The 13,622-nt window shown below is 39.8% G+C and overlaps 5 protein-coding genes across 5 annotated transcripts; 2 read left to right on the forward strand and 3 right to left on the reverse strand.

Annotated features, from left to right (window-relative positions):
* Window positions 1-1,381, reverse strand: LOC105397287 (alcohol dehydrogenase class-3). The gene has a single exon (XM_011569304.3). The coding sequence runs from the start codon at window positions 1,229-1,231 to the stop codon at window positions 101-103; it is 1,131 nt and encodes a 376-aa protein (XP_011567606.3). The 5' UTR covers window positions 1,232-1,381; the 3' UTR covers window positions 1-100.
* A 189-nt stretch (window positions 1,382-1,570) lies between these two features.
* Window positions 1,571-3,662, forward strand: LOC105397288. Its single transcript, XM_011569306.3, has 4 exons — window positions 1,571-1,788; window positions 1,877-2,041; window positions 2,128-2,500; window positions 2,589-3,662. The coding sequence occupies exons 1-4, from the start codon at window positions 1,657-1,659 to the stop codon at window positions 3,647-3,649; spliced, it is 1,731 nt and encodes a 576-aa protein (XP_011567608.3). The 5' UTR covers window positions 1,571-1,656; the 3' UTR covers window positions 3,650-3,662.
* A 70-nt stretch (window positions 3,663-3,732) lies between these two features.
* LOC105397289 (RNA-binding region-containing protein 3) lies at window positions 3,733-5,126 on the reverse strand. Its single transcript, XM_011569307.3, has one exon. The coding sequence runs from the start codon at window positions 5,018-5,020 to the stop codon at window positions 3,734-3,736; it is 1,287 nt and encodes a 428-aa protein (XP_011567609.3). The 5' UTR covers window positions 5,021-5,126; the 3' UTR covers window position 3,733.
* A 95-nt stretch (window positions 5,127-5,221) lies between these two features.
* LOC105397290 (enoyl-CoA delta isomerase 1, mitochondrial) lies at window positions 5,222-8,395 on the forward strand. The gene is made up of 5 exons (XM_038118631.2): window positions 5,222-5,336; window positions 5,503-5,737; window positions 5,969-6,115; window positions 6,409-6,621; window positions 7,895-8,395. The coding sequence occupies exons 2-5, from the start codon at window positions 5,504-5,506 to the stop codon at window positions 8,150-8,152; spliced, it is 852 nt and encodes a 283-aa protein (XP_037974559.2). The 5' UTR covers window positions 5,222-5,336; window position 5,503; the 3' UTR covers window positions 8,153-8,395.
* Window positions 8,396-8,397: 2 nt separating this feature from the next.
* Window positions 8,398-13,381, reverse strand: LOC105384771 (dynein regulatory complex subunit 3-like). Its single transcript, XM_038118620.2, has 9 exons — window positions 13,085-13,381; window positions 12,429-12,796; window positions 11,866-12,038; window positions 11,368-11,577; window positions 10,808-10,948; window positions 10,117-10,318; window positions 9,517-9,702; window positions 8,973-9,112; window positions 8,398-8,590 (listed from the first exon to the last, which is right to left on the reverse strand). Exons 1-9 carry the CDS (start codon window positions 13,182-13,184, stop codon window positions 8,446-8,448), a joined length of 1,665 nt encoding a protein of 554 aa, XP_037974548.2. The 5' UTR covers window positions 13,185-13,381; the 3' UTR covers window positions 8,398-8,445.
* Window positions 13,382-13,622: the final 241 nt, after the last annotated feature.

Raw genomic sequence — 13,622 nt, forward strand, 5'->3', positions numbered from 1 at the left:
TTATTAAAACATTATGTTTTAATAAAAATAAATAGTACAAAACAGTTTACTTATAATAGTTAACAAGAATATAAATGCCAGGTATTCAGTATAGAGAGTTTCACAGGAGGACAACAGCCCTGATGGACTTTCCTTCGTGCATGAGGTGGAAGGCTTCGTTGATCTCGTCCAGCTTCACATTGTGGGTCACAAACTCATCAAGAGGCAGCTTCTTGTTGAGGTAGTCCTCCACCAGCTTGGGAACACTGTCACGGCTCTTGTAGCCTCCGAAAGCTGTTCCTTTCCATGTGCGTCCCGTCACAAGCTGGAAGGGGCGAGTGGAGATCTCCTGTCCGGCCGCCGCCACACCGATGATGACCGACACTCCCCAGCCCTTGTGGCATGCCTCCAGGGCAGCCCTCATGGTGTTCACATTACCAATGCACTCGAAGGTGTAGTCCAGGCCACCATCGGTCAGGTCCACCAGAACCTGCTGGATGGGCTTCTCGTGGTCCTTAGGGTTGACAAACTCATTCACACCAAATTTCTTGGCCACTTCATACTTGGCTGGGTTGATGTCCACACCGATGATGCGCTTGGCTCCAGCAGCTTTGCAGCCGAGTGCTACAGCAAGACCAACTGCTCCAAGACCAAATATGGCACAGTTTGAGCCGGGCTCTACCTTAGCAGTGTTCAAAGCAGCTCCGTATCCAGTTGGCACTCCGCAGCCCAGCAGGCAGACCTTATCCAAAGCTGCTGCATCAGCCACTTTACAGATTGAAATTTCAGCCACAACTGTGTACTCAGAAAAGGTGGAGCATCCCATGAAGTGGAACAAGTCCTGCCCCTTGCAGTGGAAGCGCTTGGTGCCGTCGGGCATCACGCCTTGACCCTGGGTGATGCGGACTTTCTGGCAGAGGTTGGTTTTTGGGTTGAGGCAGAACTTGCACTCCTTGCACTGAGGCACGTAGAGGGGGACGACGTGGTCGCCCACCTTGACGGTGGTGACGCCGGCGCCGACGCTCTCCACGACGCCGCCGCCCTCGTGGCCCAGCACCACCGGGAACACGCCCTCGGGGTCCTGCCCCGACAGCGTGTACGAGTCCGTGTGGCACACCCCCGTCGCGACGATCTTCACGCGCACCTCGCCGGCCTTGGGCGGGTCCACCTCGATCTCCTCGATCGACAGCGGCTTCCCGGCCGCCCAGGCGACCGCCGCACGGCACTTGATCACTTTACCGGCTGTAGACATTATTGAATTTTCAGGCCGGAACACGTACTAATCGCAGGGAGGTGGCAACTGTACTGAAAATGATCGATACCAAATGAAATAATGATGTAATAAAATGCCTGATAAGATTAATTAAAGACCTTGAACATGACTTTGTTCGTATTGGAAATTAACAAAACAAAGAGGTTAGTATGTTGACATTGACAGACCGTCAGCTGCTGGCTGTGGTGTTCCAATGTTGACTAAATATGTAGAGATGTTGCGGTATGGGTATGGCGTTATTATTTTGAAGCTTCAGGCAGTTTAGTCTATGGACATTTAATTTTCAAATTGGTCTGTTCTGTGGTCATGGTCATTCAAATGTCAAAACAAAAACACGTTTACTACTTATTACATTTCAGCGTATGGTTTTTGTGTAAATTATCGATAATTCATGAAAAGTAGAAATGGCTAAGCTGCACAGTTATTATGTGTTATGTCCGCTGATTGACCAAAAAAGTTTTCTTGGCGTCTCTAGTGATAAAGACGCTGAAAACGTTATTGTAACTTTGGGTCGTAACGTCGTGAATAAACACAGGGTAAGTCGATTGTATGATTATAATTTTAACTTAAGTCAGTGTTACTCGAACTGTAATCTAATTTATTTATCTGTTTTCAATTACCTAGCTATCAGATCAGAAGCAGATAGGCGGATGGACCTCAAAAGATCACATAACCTCTGCAGTCATATTTGACCATGAGCTGGACAGTTATGTTGGAGTTTTCAACAATAATACCATCAAAACTTGGGCTAACGATACTGAAAATTTGGAAAAAGTCAAGAAGTATAAGGTAAAGGCAAAATATGTATTTACAAATATATTTTTTCAGTCAGTTGCATACATGCAATCAAATAACTTGTATTAATATTATTTCAGTTTTCTGTGAACATTTTGAAGCTGCTAACAAGAAAAGATCAACCATCCCTGGTGGTGTTCACTAATGGGAACTGTACATCACTTTCATATGGTCTTGAAAACAGAAAAACATTTGAAGGGAAGGCCATTATAAAAAATCTTGAAAATATTGTTGAAGCTGCATATTATTCGGTAGACAATACTGATCACATTTGTTTTATAACCCATAATAACAAAGACAAGTATGAGATAGTGTTTTGCCCTCTGAGAAATGAGCTGGGAGATCTTGAGAAAGCTAAACTGAGCAGAGTTAAAGTGGAGAGGCCAGAACATGATGTGTATGTTGTTGGAAAGCTCATCAGTGCAGATGACCACCCTGTCGTCTACATATTGTGTAAGTATAGCATATACATTATGTACAAGGTGTGCTTGTGTAGATTATTCAATTTATTTCCTGTCTACTAATTAAAATTTCATTTCAGGGAGCGACTCAAAAATGATGGTTTATCACCTGGTAAAGAACACATGGAAGACAATAGGGAATGTTCCATGGATATCCACCTTGACCAGCCTGTCTCTTGCCTGGATGGGAGACAAGCACCTCATACTGTTTGGATCCAACACCAACCAAGAGGGAGGCATCATTGTTGCATACAACACAGCTCTCGGAGTAGGTTCCTGTAGATACCCGATGAAGATGTATTCAGAAGGTGCCAAGCTCTACTGCTTCAATGGCAGAATCATCTTGGAGTCATCCAACCACATTGGCATGCTCCCCTATGTAGTGGAGACCAGCAGAAGTCTGTCCAGCCTCCTCGGCTCTCATGAGGTGATACTAGATGACCGCATCCAGATAGCTGACTGGGGAAAGGAGAAGAAACAATCATACAATTTCACTGATGATGTCAAGAGTCTGGTTGAGCTTGGCTTAACTGAACGCGCCATTTGCTCTCAGGTCATACCAAATCTAATAGATAGTAAGAATAACAAGAAAATAAGCAAAATCATTTCTCAAATCAAAGACATACCAGAGTCCATTCTGGTATCACTGCTGTCCTACATTATTAAATCAGCTAAGGCTGGCGAAGTAGATGTGACTGATAAAACTGGTTTTCATGTATTTTGTACTAAAGCTGAAACACAGCTTTCTCTACTAAATAATCTGTTTGAGATACCATTCAGTGATGCCCTGTTGATACCTCACCTCCGAAATGGACTCACTTTGAATGATGCCATGTTCCTTATGACATACATTTCTTACTTGCTGGTTGATTCTGAAAAGACATTTGGACCAGAATATGAGAATAAGCTCATTGATTGGTGTACCCTGATAATGGATGCTTTCTACCAACAGTATCTGATGACTAAAGATGAGAAACTAACTCATGTGTTAGAGAATATGAGGAGTATTGTTGTGGACCTGCTGGATCAAATAGCAGTGATAGACAACACCTTGCCCATGTTGAACAAACTGTTGACTGGCAAAAATATTGAGGAAGTTGAAGAAACTTTACCTTATGCTATAGAATTGATGCAAATATAGCAACTTTATGAAATTTATAGTTTTATTTTAATCCTACAACTAATTACTATTATTGTGAGGCAACAGTAAATGAAAAACTTCCAATCAGTCTATAGTTTTTTTATTAGCAGCTCTTGCAAACTGCACAACCATTGGTCTTTCCTTCAACATATACCCATTTGTCTCATTCAAAGCTATCTCTGCTATTTCAACAGAGGGAAATGTTACAAAACCCTGTCCTTTCATCCTGCCTTCTTGCATCACCCTGACATCAAAACCAATCTGTTCATCTTCAGACAGTTTTTCAATATATCTCTTGTAAATCCTTTTAACATCTTGTTCTGTAACAGTTTTAGCTAAGTTTTTGACATAAAGCCTCATGGAAGGCTGGCCTGGGTGATAGTTTTTGAATACAGGTAAAATTTTCATGTCACTGTATGAAATTCTATTTTGAAGAAGCTCCTTCTTGGATATGGTTGGTTGTTCTGGTTCAGATAGTGTTTCTTCAGGCTTTTGAGGTTCCTCCTTCTTTTCAAACTTTCCTAACTCACCAACTACTTCTGGCTCCTGGTCAGGCGGCTTGGCCAGGGCATCCTGGCTCACCACTAGTGATATCTTCTTTGGTTCCTGTATGTGTCCACCCTCAAATACTTCTTCTTGATTTACAGCCTTTTTCTTAGCCTTGGGTAGAGTTGCTGTAGATAAAACAGCTGCTGGCCTCTTTCTTGTTTTGGGTAAAGTGTGTTTTCTCCTGACAAGTGTAGGTGCAGCCTGCTTCTGATGCATGTTTTCATCACTAGATATCTCGGATTCTGGTTCACTTTCCGGAGCTAATATCTGCATTTCATCTATAAAGTACTGTCTAAATGTTTCTTTGAAGAAGTCAATGGCGGTGGCGTTTTCTTGAAATGGTGGGTCTAATGACATTTTATTCATCAAATGTAATGTTTGTGTATAAAATGGTTTATGTGTATACAACTTATAGATTATGTTTAATATTGTTTCTGGAGTGGCTTCAGGGTATTTGTAACCAATATTTACTCGTGGGGGTTGATAGAAATCAACAGATGGGTTCCAAGCGTTTAGGGTTAGCAGAAATTGCTTAATATTATCAGTTATATCTGAATGTACTTTTGGATTTTGTTTCGTTTCCGAAACTGGTTCTTTCTCTAATGAGTATTCAACCACTAATCTTCTTTGGGCAATCTCTAGCTGATGGAGCCGCAAGAGAGAAGTTTTGGCGCTCTCTACAGTTGGAAAAGAAGCAAAAATGAAATTTCTTTTAGATGATGTCTCCCAAACTTTGTCTGCTCCAAAGCGTTTCAGTAGTTGTTCCTTATCTCCAAATGATAAACCTGGTGGTAGATGTCTAATTAGTAACACTTTCGACATTTTAATTTCTTCTCAGACTTGCAAATTATCCAAATAATAAAAGTTTAAATTTAATTTCCATTTGTTTTGAAATTTATTGAACTTTGTTGAAGTGTAATTTTTTTTAATTCACAGATTAGCAAAATATATGACAAGCGACAAGCGAGAGTTTAGTGAGTGTTTTTTGACATAATACTCAAAATATATTTTGAAACGCGACGAATCAACCAATCAACATTACATTGCTAAAATTCGGGTTCAAAGTCCGATAAAACTTCTTGTTGCAAAATAAATTGTATTCAAAACTTTAATTAAAGGCTCAAGCTCATACATACAAGTAAGCACCATATTTTTAAACTTTACAGAACCATCTGTGGGTATATTTTACCCTAAAATTATTGATAGTTCGCTTGCAGAACAGTCGAACAACAATTTTCGACCAAAGTCCAAACTTGCACATAACTTTTGACAAGTCAAACTTTACTACTATTTCTTTTTCACAGGATGTTTACGCTCCGCCAAGTAGGCTGTAATGCCAGGTCCATCTTGGGCAGCATCCGACAGATGTCGGCGAGTGCTGGACCTCTGGTGGACGTAGCGGTGGATAACGCCGGTGTCGCCACTGTCACTATGCAGAGGCTACCCGTCAACAGTCTGAACTTGGACCTGTTGACTGAGATGAACAAGACCCTTGATGATCTTGCTAAGAACAAGACTAGGGGCATGATATTGACTTCTGTAAGTGGTGTAATTTTGAGTAAGATTGGAGATAAAGGTATAGGATAGGATAGGTGCTTCCTAAACTCTCTGAATCCGTTCCATGCATCGCTTTTCTATCTTATGAATACTTACTACCTTTAACATTCAAATAAAAATAAAAAAATTTCAGTCTAAAATAAAACTATTTAGATGCTAAAGCCACTTTGTTCACAAATGAATTCTCAGCCTCATCTAAACAACACATTCCAGGCTTCACCAACAGTATTCTCGGCTGGTCTGGACATCATGGAGATGTACAACCCTGACTTCAAGCGGGCGGAGACCTTCTGGAACACCCTGCAGGATGTGTGGCTCAAGCTCTTCGGCTCGGGATACCCCACCGCTGCTGCCATCAATGTGAGTTGAGTGAAATAGAAAATAAGTGGTAATTCCTTGACAAGTAATGTGGATATAAAGCTGGTTGGAGTAATAACTCCAAACATTTAGCTCCAAGCAATGTGTAAGTAAGGTCTAGTATGAATGCAGGCACAAAACAAGCTACATTAACTTTGTTGGAATTTGTTTCATAGATAATAATATTAATAATTACATTCTAAAAGTCCTATTACTCTACAATAACATTTGTCTTTATTCAAAGCTGTGTTCATATAGTTTGATAATAAAATAACAACACCTTCTCTCACTTCCAGGGTCATGCCCCAGCCGGCGGCTGTCTGCTAGCCCTGTCCTGTGAGTACCGAGTGATGGCCACAGGCAAGTTCACCATCGGCCTTAACGAGACGGCCCTGGGCATTGTAGCCCCCACCTGGTTCATTGACAGCATGTGCAACACCATCTCTTCGAGGGAGGCTGAGTTTGCTCTCACAACCGGGAGGATGTTTTCTGTAGATGAAGCTTTGAAGGTAATTATTCATGTATATAATTATTTAGATGTTATTACATACACATAACAATATAATACAATCATGACTGAGCCATGAAAATCAGCTAAGGATATACTTATTCATTTATGCGTACTTGCTCAGTTTTTAGCAACTCGATGTGTATTAAGACTGTGTATTTTGCTTACGTGAGGAGTATACTTGAATATGGCTGCAGTATTTGGTCTCCCAACTACATCATTCACAAGCAGCATATTGAATCAATTCAAAAGAAATTTATTTCATTTTTGTGTTACCGTACTAGACGCTCTTACCTAAACTATGAAGAAGGATGCAATGGTTTTCATCTGTTATCTCTGGAAAACAGAAGGATAATGCTGGATATGATGCTTCTGTATGACTTGATGAATTCTCGAGTGGATTGTCCGGAGCTGGTGGGCCGCGTGCTGTTCCTTACGCCGCGCCGCCGCACGCGCCGCCCCGCGCTGCTGCACGCGCCCCCTCACCGCACCAATTACGGCCTCAATGAACCTCTTACTCGTCTAACACGGCTATACAATAAACTATTTGGCGAAATTGATCCTTTCCATCAATCAAAACCAACCTTTCGTAAAAATATAATAAGAAATTTATTGGAAACGTAACATCTCCTCTAATTATTTTTCGTTAAGTAGGTACTTAAGAAATTATAAACTATAAATATATATTCATAAATTTTGAACTTCTTTGGGTAGAAAAAATTATAATCTCTTAAAATTATATATTTATCAATGGTATTTATATAAATATATTTATCTATTTATGGTATATATATATATATATATATATATATATATATATATATATATATATATATATATATATATATATATATATATATATATATATATATTATATGCGTATGTAAGATGTATGTATGTCTATGTATTATTATTATTATTTGTATAGGAAATATGAATTGTTAACATGTTGTTTCTTTTTTATTTTATTTTCTTTAAATGCGTAAAATAAAAAACTGGTTTTTTTTTTTGTAAGTTTTGTAAGTTTGTAGAACTACTTAAGTAGAATATTTCTGTTTGCTCAGTACTTATCTTTTGTTGGTATAAATGGGGTAATCTATTATTGGCTATACAATTTAAAACATGTATTAGGCTGTAATTTACTGTAATATGCTGTTGATTACCTGAATAAACCAATAAATAAATAAATGCATAGTATTAAAATAAGTTATGAAGATTTTGATGTGTTTTAATGTACCTACCTATCTAATTTAATTAATAATTTTTGTTCACAGACTGGCCTGATAGACGAGACGGCAGCCGACAAAGCTGGTACTATTGAGAAATGTAGAGGCTTCATAAAGAAATTCGAAAGGATATCGCCAATGGCTCGCGCGGCCACCAAACAGAAAATACGCGAAATACCTCTGAGGAAACTGATGCAGAACAGACAGAAAGATACTGAGGAATTCCTCAACTACTTGAAAAACCCAATGGTACAGAAGGGTCTAGAAATGTACATTGCTAGTCTCAAGCAAAAAGCCAAGAAGTAAGATAACATAGCAAATCAATAACACTGCCAAAGTGCTTGTGAATCCGAAAGAAATGTTTGATCCTATGATAGGCAAATTATTAACAGATGTGTAAGTATAGGAATGTTAAATGTAAGTACACTTGTTTTCATAGTATTTATGTATTGTATACAAGTTTTTAGATAGGATTTTTTGAAGTATTTTAAGAGCAACTATGTTATATTTTATGATGAAGTGAATAAACCTTTTTTATTGAAACAAAAATATTATGTTTATTAGCTCTATAATTTATTAATTTTAAATGCAATCATGGTTTAAATGTCGTCGCCAAGCAAGGCAGCGGTTTCCGGGTCGACCGTCTCTGTCAGATTCATCTGCAAGTCTGTCCACTCCTCTCGTTGATTGTCTATGAAATAATTTATTTCCATTATTCTGTCCCTGTTGCGCTTTATTTCGTCACTGAAATAGATAATCAATGCATTATTATTGTTGTGTTGATGGTCAGATGGCAAATCCTCCAATTATATCACTTTCTAAATTTATTAGTAGGTATTTATCTTGTTTTCCAAAAGAAGAAAATTGCAGATAGCGCCACCAAAATCTTAATCTGAACGCGTCAAAAATCTTAATCTTCATAATAACGACATGAGGTAGGTACCTAAGACCTACCAATAGCCTAAGAGCCTACCCTTTTCCTTTTTAGACCTACAACGTGCTTTCGAGCAAGCAAGCTGCTTAGCATAATTATCTTGGACTGACTGGGGCCATAAAACCTAGTTTGGTTCCAACCCCAATGTTCAATTCATATTACAAAAGGACAACACCACTCCGCTCCACTCACTCGTTAGTCCCCTGCACGAGGCGGTCGCGCCAGGCGGCGGCGCGGCTCGTCACGAGGTCCTCGCGTGAGTCTATGAACCGCATGTGTGTGTCTGAGGATTGAGCCACCGCGTTCACCATGAGGTCACGGTCCATCATTATCTGGTCATGAAAAAAGATAATAATATTGTAATGATCAGTAATGAACAAACGGTAAATAATTATTCATACATATTATGCTCACAACTGTAATCCCCAAGGGGATAGTCAGAGGCGACTCGCAAGCTAGTCACCTGCTTTTCGATGTACGAACAATTTGTATTCACGTAGTTACCTAGAATCTAGTACATCTATCTAGGTAACTAGAGTTTGTCACTGTGGTGAAAGTCAGTCTAACAGGTTGTCCGTCATGGAGTCATCATGGAGTGCACTGCCCACCTGTCTTATACATTATGATGTTCTTTATTCATTCATTAGATGTTGTTAGTCATGGACTACCCATAATTTGCATCATACCTATCTTTTGTATATCATCTGCGTAATATCTTTATATATCAGGTACTTACTTCAAGCAACTCCGGCGAAACATCCCCCAACAGCACATTATTCCCCAGCATCTTGGACAAGGTCTCGTACTGTCTCATGGACCAGACGCCCTCGACCTCGCGCCACTGGCCGAACGCGTTGCGAGAATGTTCCAGAAACTTCGTTATCATCTCCGTCATGTTCACTGCGAACTGCGTTCGCGACTCCTGAAAGGGTTATTGTGATATCTTCATGAGGTCGTAATCGTTGTCTGCTTGATGCTTATAGTAGGCCTCTCGTGAGGATTTTGTAGAAGGTTTTACTCGACTTTCATATTTCAACCACTACTGGCTTCCTATTTAAAGTTACTTTAGTTTATTACTTCTATGCTTCCAACCTAACGCCATAACCAAGAGAACGCAGTAGTGTCAGCTACATAGATTTTCTGGACCGGCGCTGTGAGACAATCCAATAAACTATCAGCGCTCTCGCTCTGGTAACAATATTTATTTCTGGGTTCAGTTTGGTCATATTTTAATCGGATTACCTATTAATCTTTGCCAGCACTAAAGAGTTCTAGGAAGCAATTATTCCGGCAATTTACACCATCTAATGCGCCGGCTGAGAATGAAACACCTTACCTCGCATTGTTCATAAAGCTGCATCTCCAAGGTCATCAGTTTCTTCCACAGCTCGTACAGCACCTCATTGTAGTTCTCCGACAGGTCCACCACCCGTGGCTCTATCTGCTCTAAGGTCTCCTTCTTATCCGTGTAAAGAGCTATCTGCTCGTTCATTTGGTCTATGAAACGCACCTTCGATTGTTTGTACTCGTCTATGACTCTGGAAATAAAAGGTGGGCACTAGCGTTGTGTCCAGCAGAACAGATATCATATCATCATCTTGCTTACACCAGGATTTGGGTCCTGAAAGAACTTTAGTGGGCAGAATATGTAAAGCCAGCTTTGGAGAAAGCTGATGTTTAGCAGTGGACGGGTACGGGCTGATGATGCCTAGAGTAGGTACTTAGGTACTTATGATTTTTCCAAACTCTAGGTATATAAATTATTAGAAATAGTATTTAACTTATCTAATGTGTGTATTATCTGTACCATGATTTTAGTTTATGTGCTGGACGATGATGGCAAAAATACCTACATTATAGCCATCATCGTCCAGCACCCACTTACACGGCCTTGAGTAATCCTATCATCACATAATCACGACACATGACGTCCCCACTGCTGGTGCTGGGGCACATGTCAAATGAAGGATGACTAAATAATCCTATAAATAAATAAACTAGGAACAAAGATATTAACTAGTACTAACGCCTTGCTCTTCTCGACACTGTCAGCCAGTGCAGTGTCCACTAGGTCCTGGAACAGTGATATCTCGTGTTGGCGGTCGCGATACGCCTCCTGCGCGTACTCAACTAGCTGGCCCATCGTCTCTATGTATTGCTCTTTGTATCTGGGGGATTGGGAGGTGTGAGATTAATGAAGTAGTTACTGGGAAATTTATGGTTGAAGTGTACTGTAAAACTGTTCTAAAAGTAATCGCTCTAAATAAATATCTACCTGCGTTGTTATTAGTTACTTTATAGACCAAACTTTATTTTTATACATGTAGGTCTGCTATATCCCAAAAAAATATTATAAAATTATAGAAACAGTCAAGCCTCTTCTACAGATACTAGGAACGTATGGGCTAGGTATGCAACATAGGTTTTCATGCAAGAGGACACTAAAAACTCTAAAGAGCCTTCAAGACAATAGTATAGGTATATCTATAAGTATACAAAGAGTTAAAATTTTCCTCGCGCACTTCTAGGTAACTAACTTATTAAACCCACATGCTCTAGGTACATTATCATCATCATCATAACTCACTGCTCATAAAAGCCGGTCAACTCCCCGCCCACTTCCAACAGCAGGGTCCCGTCGGGGTCCTTCTCGAACATGGCCTCGAGCAGCTCCGGGCCGCTCAGGTACTCCACGAAGGACAGCTTGTAGAATTCCACCTTCTCATTGTAGTCTTCCCGGTCTAAACGCTCTTTTTCAGACTTTTCGTCTTCCTCGTCTAACTTTCTTAGGACGCTTCTGTAGAGAGAATTCTGAAGCTCAACATAATTTATGAAAGTTTCGGGCATTTTGGACCATGGCTGCAGCATAGCTTGAGGGTACCAAGTACCTTGTAATTACCAAAAAGAGCGTTTATGAATAAAGGTAGGTATACATTTGTATGTTTGTATAGGAACTCTTTCACGCAAGTAAAAGCATAAAGTTCAATACAAAGTCATAATTATTTCTAAATAACTAACTATTGAAATCTGGGTATAAGATAGAGGCACATCCATATTTTTGGGACGGGATTTAAGAATGCCTCACCTAAACACAGCCTGCCCCTCCTCCCGCTCCTCGTCCTTGATTACTTTATAGTCGAGGTAGGTGACCCTGGTCAGGGCCGCCGTGAGGAACGAGTAGGTCATGCGGTCGTCGCAGCACGGGTTGCCCTTGAAGCTTACGGATCGGAGCGCGCGGAAGCGACGGAGGTAGGCCGCCTGAGAGGTAAAGTAAGGGTGTTGGTAAGAATAAAAATCCTTCTCCAGACTCTCGAAAAAGCTACACGAGACATAGCGAATACGTGAGTCTCGCCGGTAGTTTTAATAGTGAATAGTTTTGTCGAGACCCGAGACTAAACCTCTCGTAGAGTGTATGGGCTTTACTTTGGGTTTTGTTAATAAGTAGATAGATGGAAACTGATGGCCAAACAGTGATAGGTTAATATGCCAAGGAAGCTGGTAAGCCACTTACGACGGCTTACATTACAAGTGCATGACACATAATTAAATCTCTAGACGAAGAGATAAGTACTTAGACCTCGCAAAAGAAACGGGCGATGACTACCTACGGGCAATAAGTTGTAAGTATAAAAGAATAGGTAGTAAAACCTCTTTGAAATCTTCTATCAAGTTATCTCCAATACTGAACACCAGCAGGTTGTTCAATGTATCCATATTTTCCAGTTTCCTTATTTTATTACTGAACAATGTGAGAACTTCCAAGTTGACAAGAGCTTCCAGGTTTTCTATCTTTTCAATTTTATTAAAAGACAAATCCAACTCTATCAAGCCAGGAAGCCTGTCTAGATTTTCAATCTTTTCGATGAGATTGTGGGCAAGGGTCAACTTCTTCAGTGATTTCAGCATCCACAGATGGTCTATTCTCAAGATATTTTGGAACTCTAGGCGGACTATTTCGGCTTCATCCAAATGGACTCCTTCCTCCGCGAACAGCCGACCTGCTTCACCCTTGGGTCCTGTGAAATGAAGAAAATATTGGCTTCTTCTTCTTCTTGTCGTGTCGATGGAAACTGTCACATTTCCGCGGCCCAGAGCCGTCGCGCCACGTCGATAATATTGGCTAGGTACCTTAGTTGTGTTTTTATAATAAAAAGTTTTATATTATTTAGCGCCGCAACATCCGGTCCTTGACTTTTCTCATCCAGCCACATCACCACAGCTACCTGCAGAGGAGCAGTGGCTGTGACGATTATTGGCTGATTAGATTATGATAACTATAATATTATTATTCTTGATGGACTTACCGTACTCTAGTATACACCGAGTGAGCATTTCATTGTCGATGACGCCAGGCTCTATGTCCGGGTGGATTATCATTTCATTGAATCTGCTTTCTTTCGTCATTTTATTACCACAAAAACAAGCCTATTTATTATGAACTCAAACACAACACAAAAGTGACATAAACGTTGCTAAGAAACGCAAACAAATTAATCAAATAATTAGCTATGATCACGTTATGATAAAGTATTTAAATAATTACATTACAAGTAATATAAAACTAAGTTTTAAACCAAAATTAATCACGGTAATTCGTAGCTCTAAAATATTAATTAAAATATGCGCCAAATATCACACCGGAACCGGATCCCGGAAGTGAGTTATGTCTATGGCAATGCCACAGATTAATAATTATCCGGTTTTTATATCCTTCATAATATTTTATTCACTGTTATTAATACCTAATAATAATAATAATAAACATTTATTTTCAGATATTTAGGTCCATAGCGCATTAGTAACAATTTTTCTTAGTCTAGAGTTAGTTATTACTCTAAGAAT

The sequence above is a fragment of the Plutella xylostella genome, chromosome 29, assembly GCF_932276165.1.
Source record: "Plutella xylostella chromosome 29, ilPluXylo3.1, whole genome shotgun sequence".
Taxonomy (NCBI): Eukaryota; Metazoa; Arthropoda; class Insecta; order Lepidoptera; family Plutellidae; genus Plutella; species Plutella xylostella.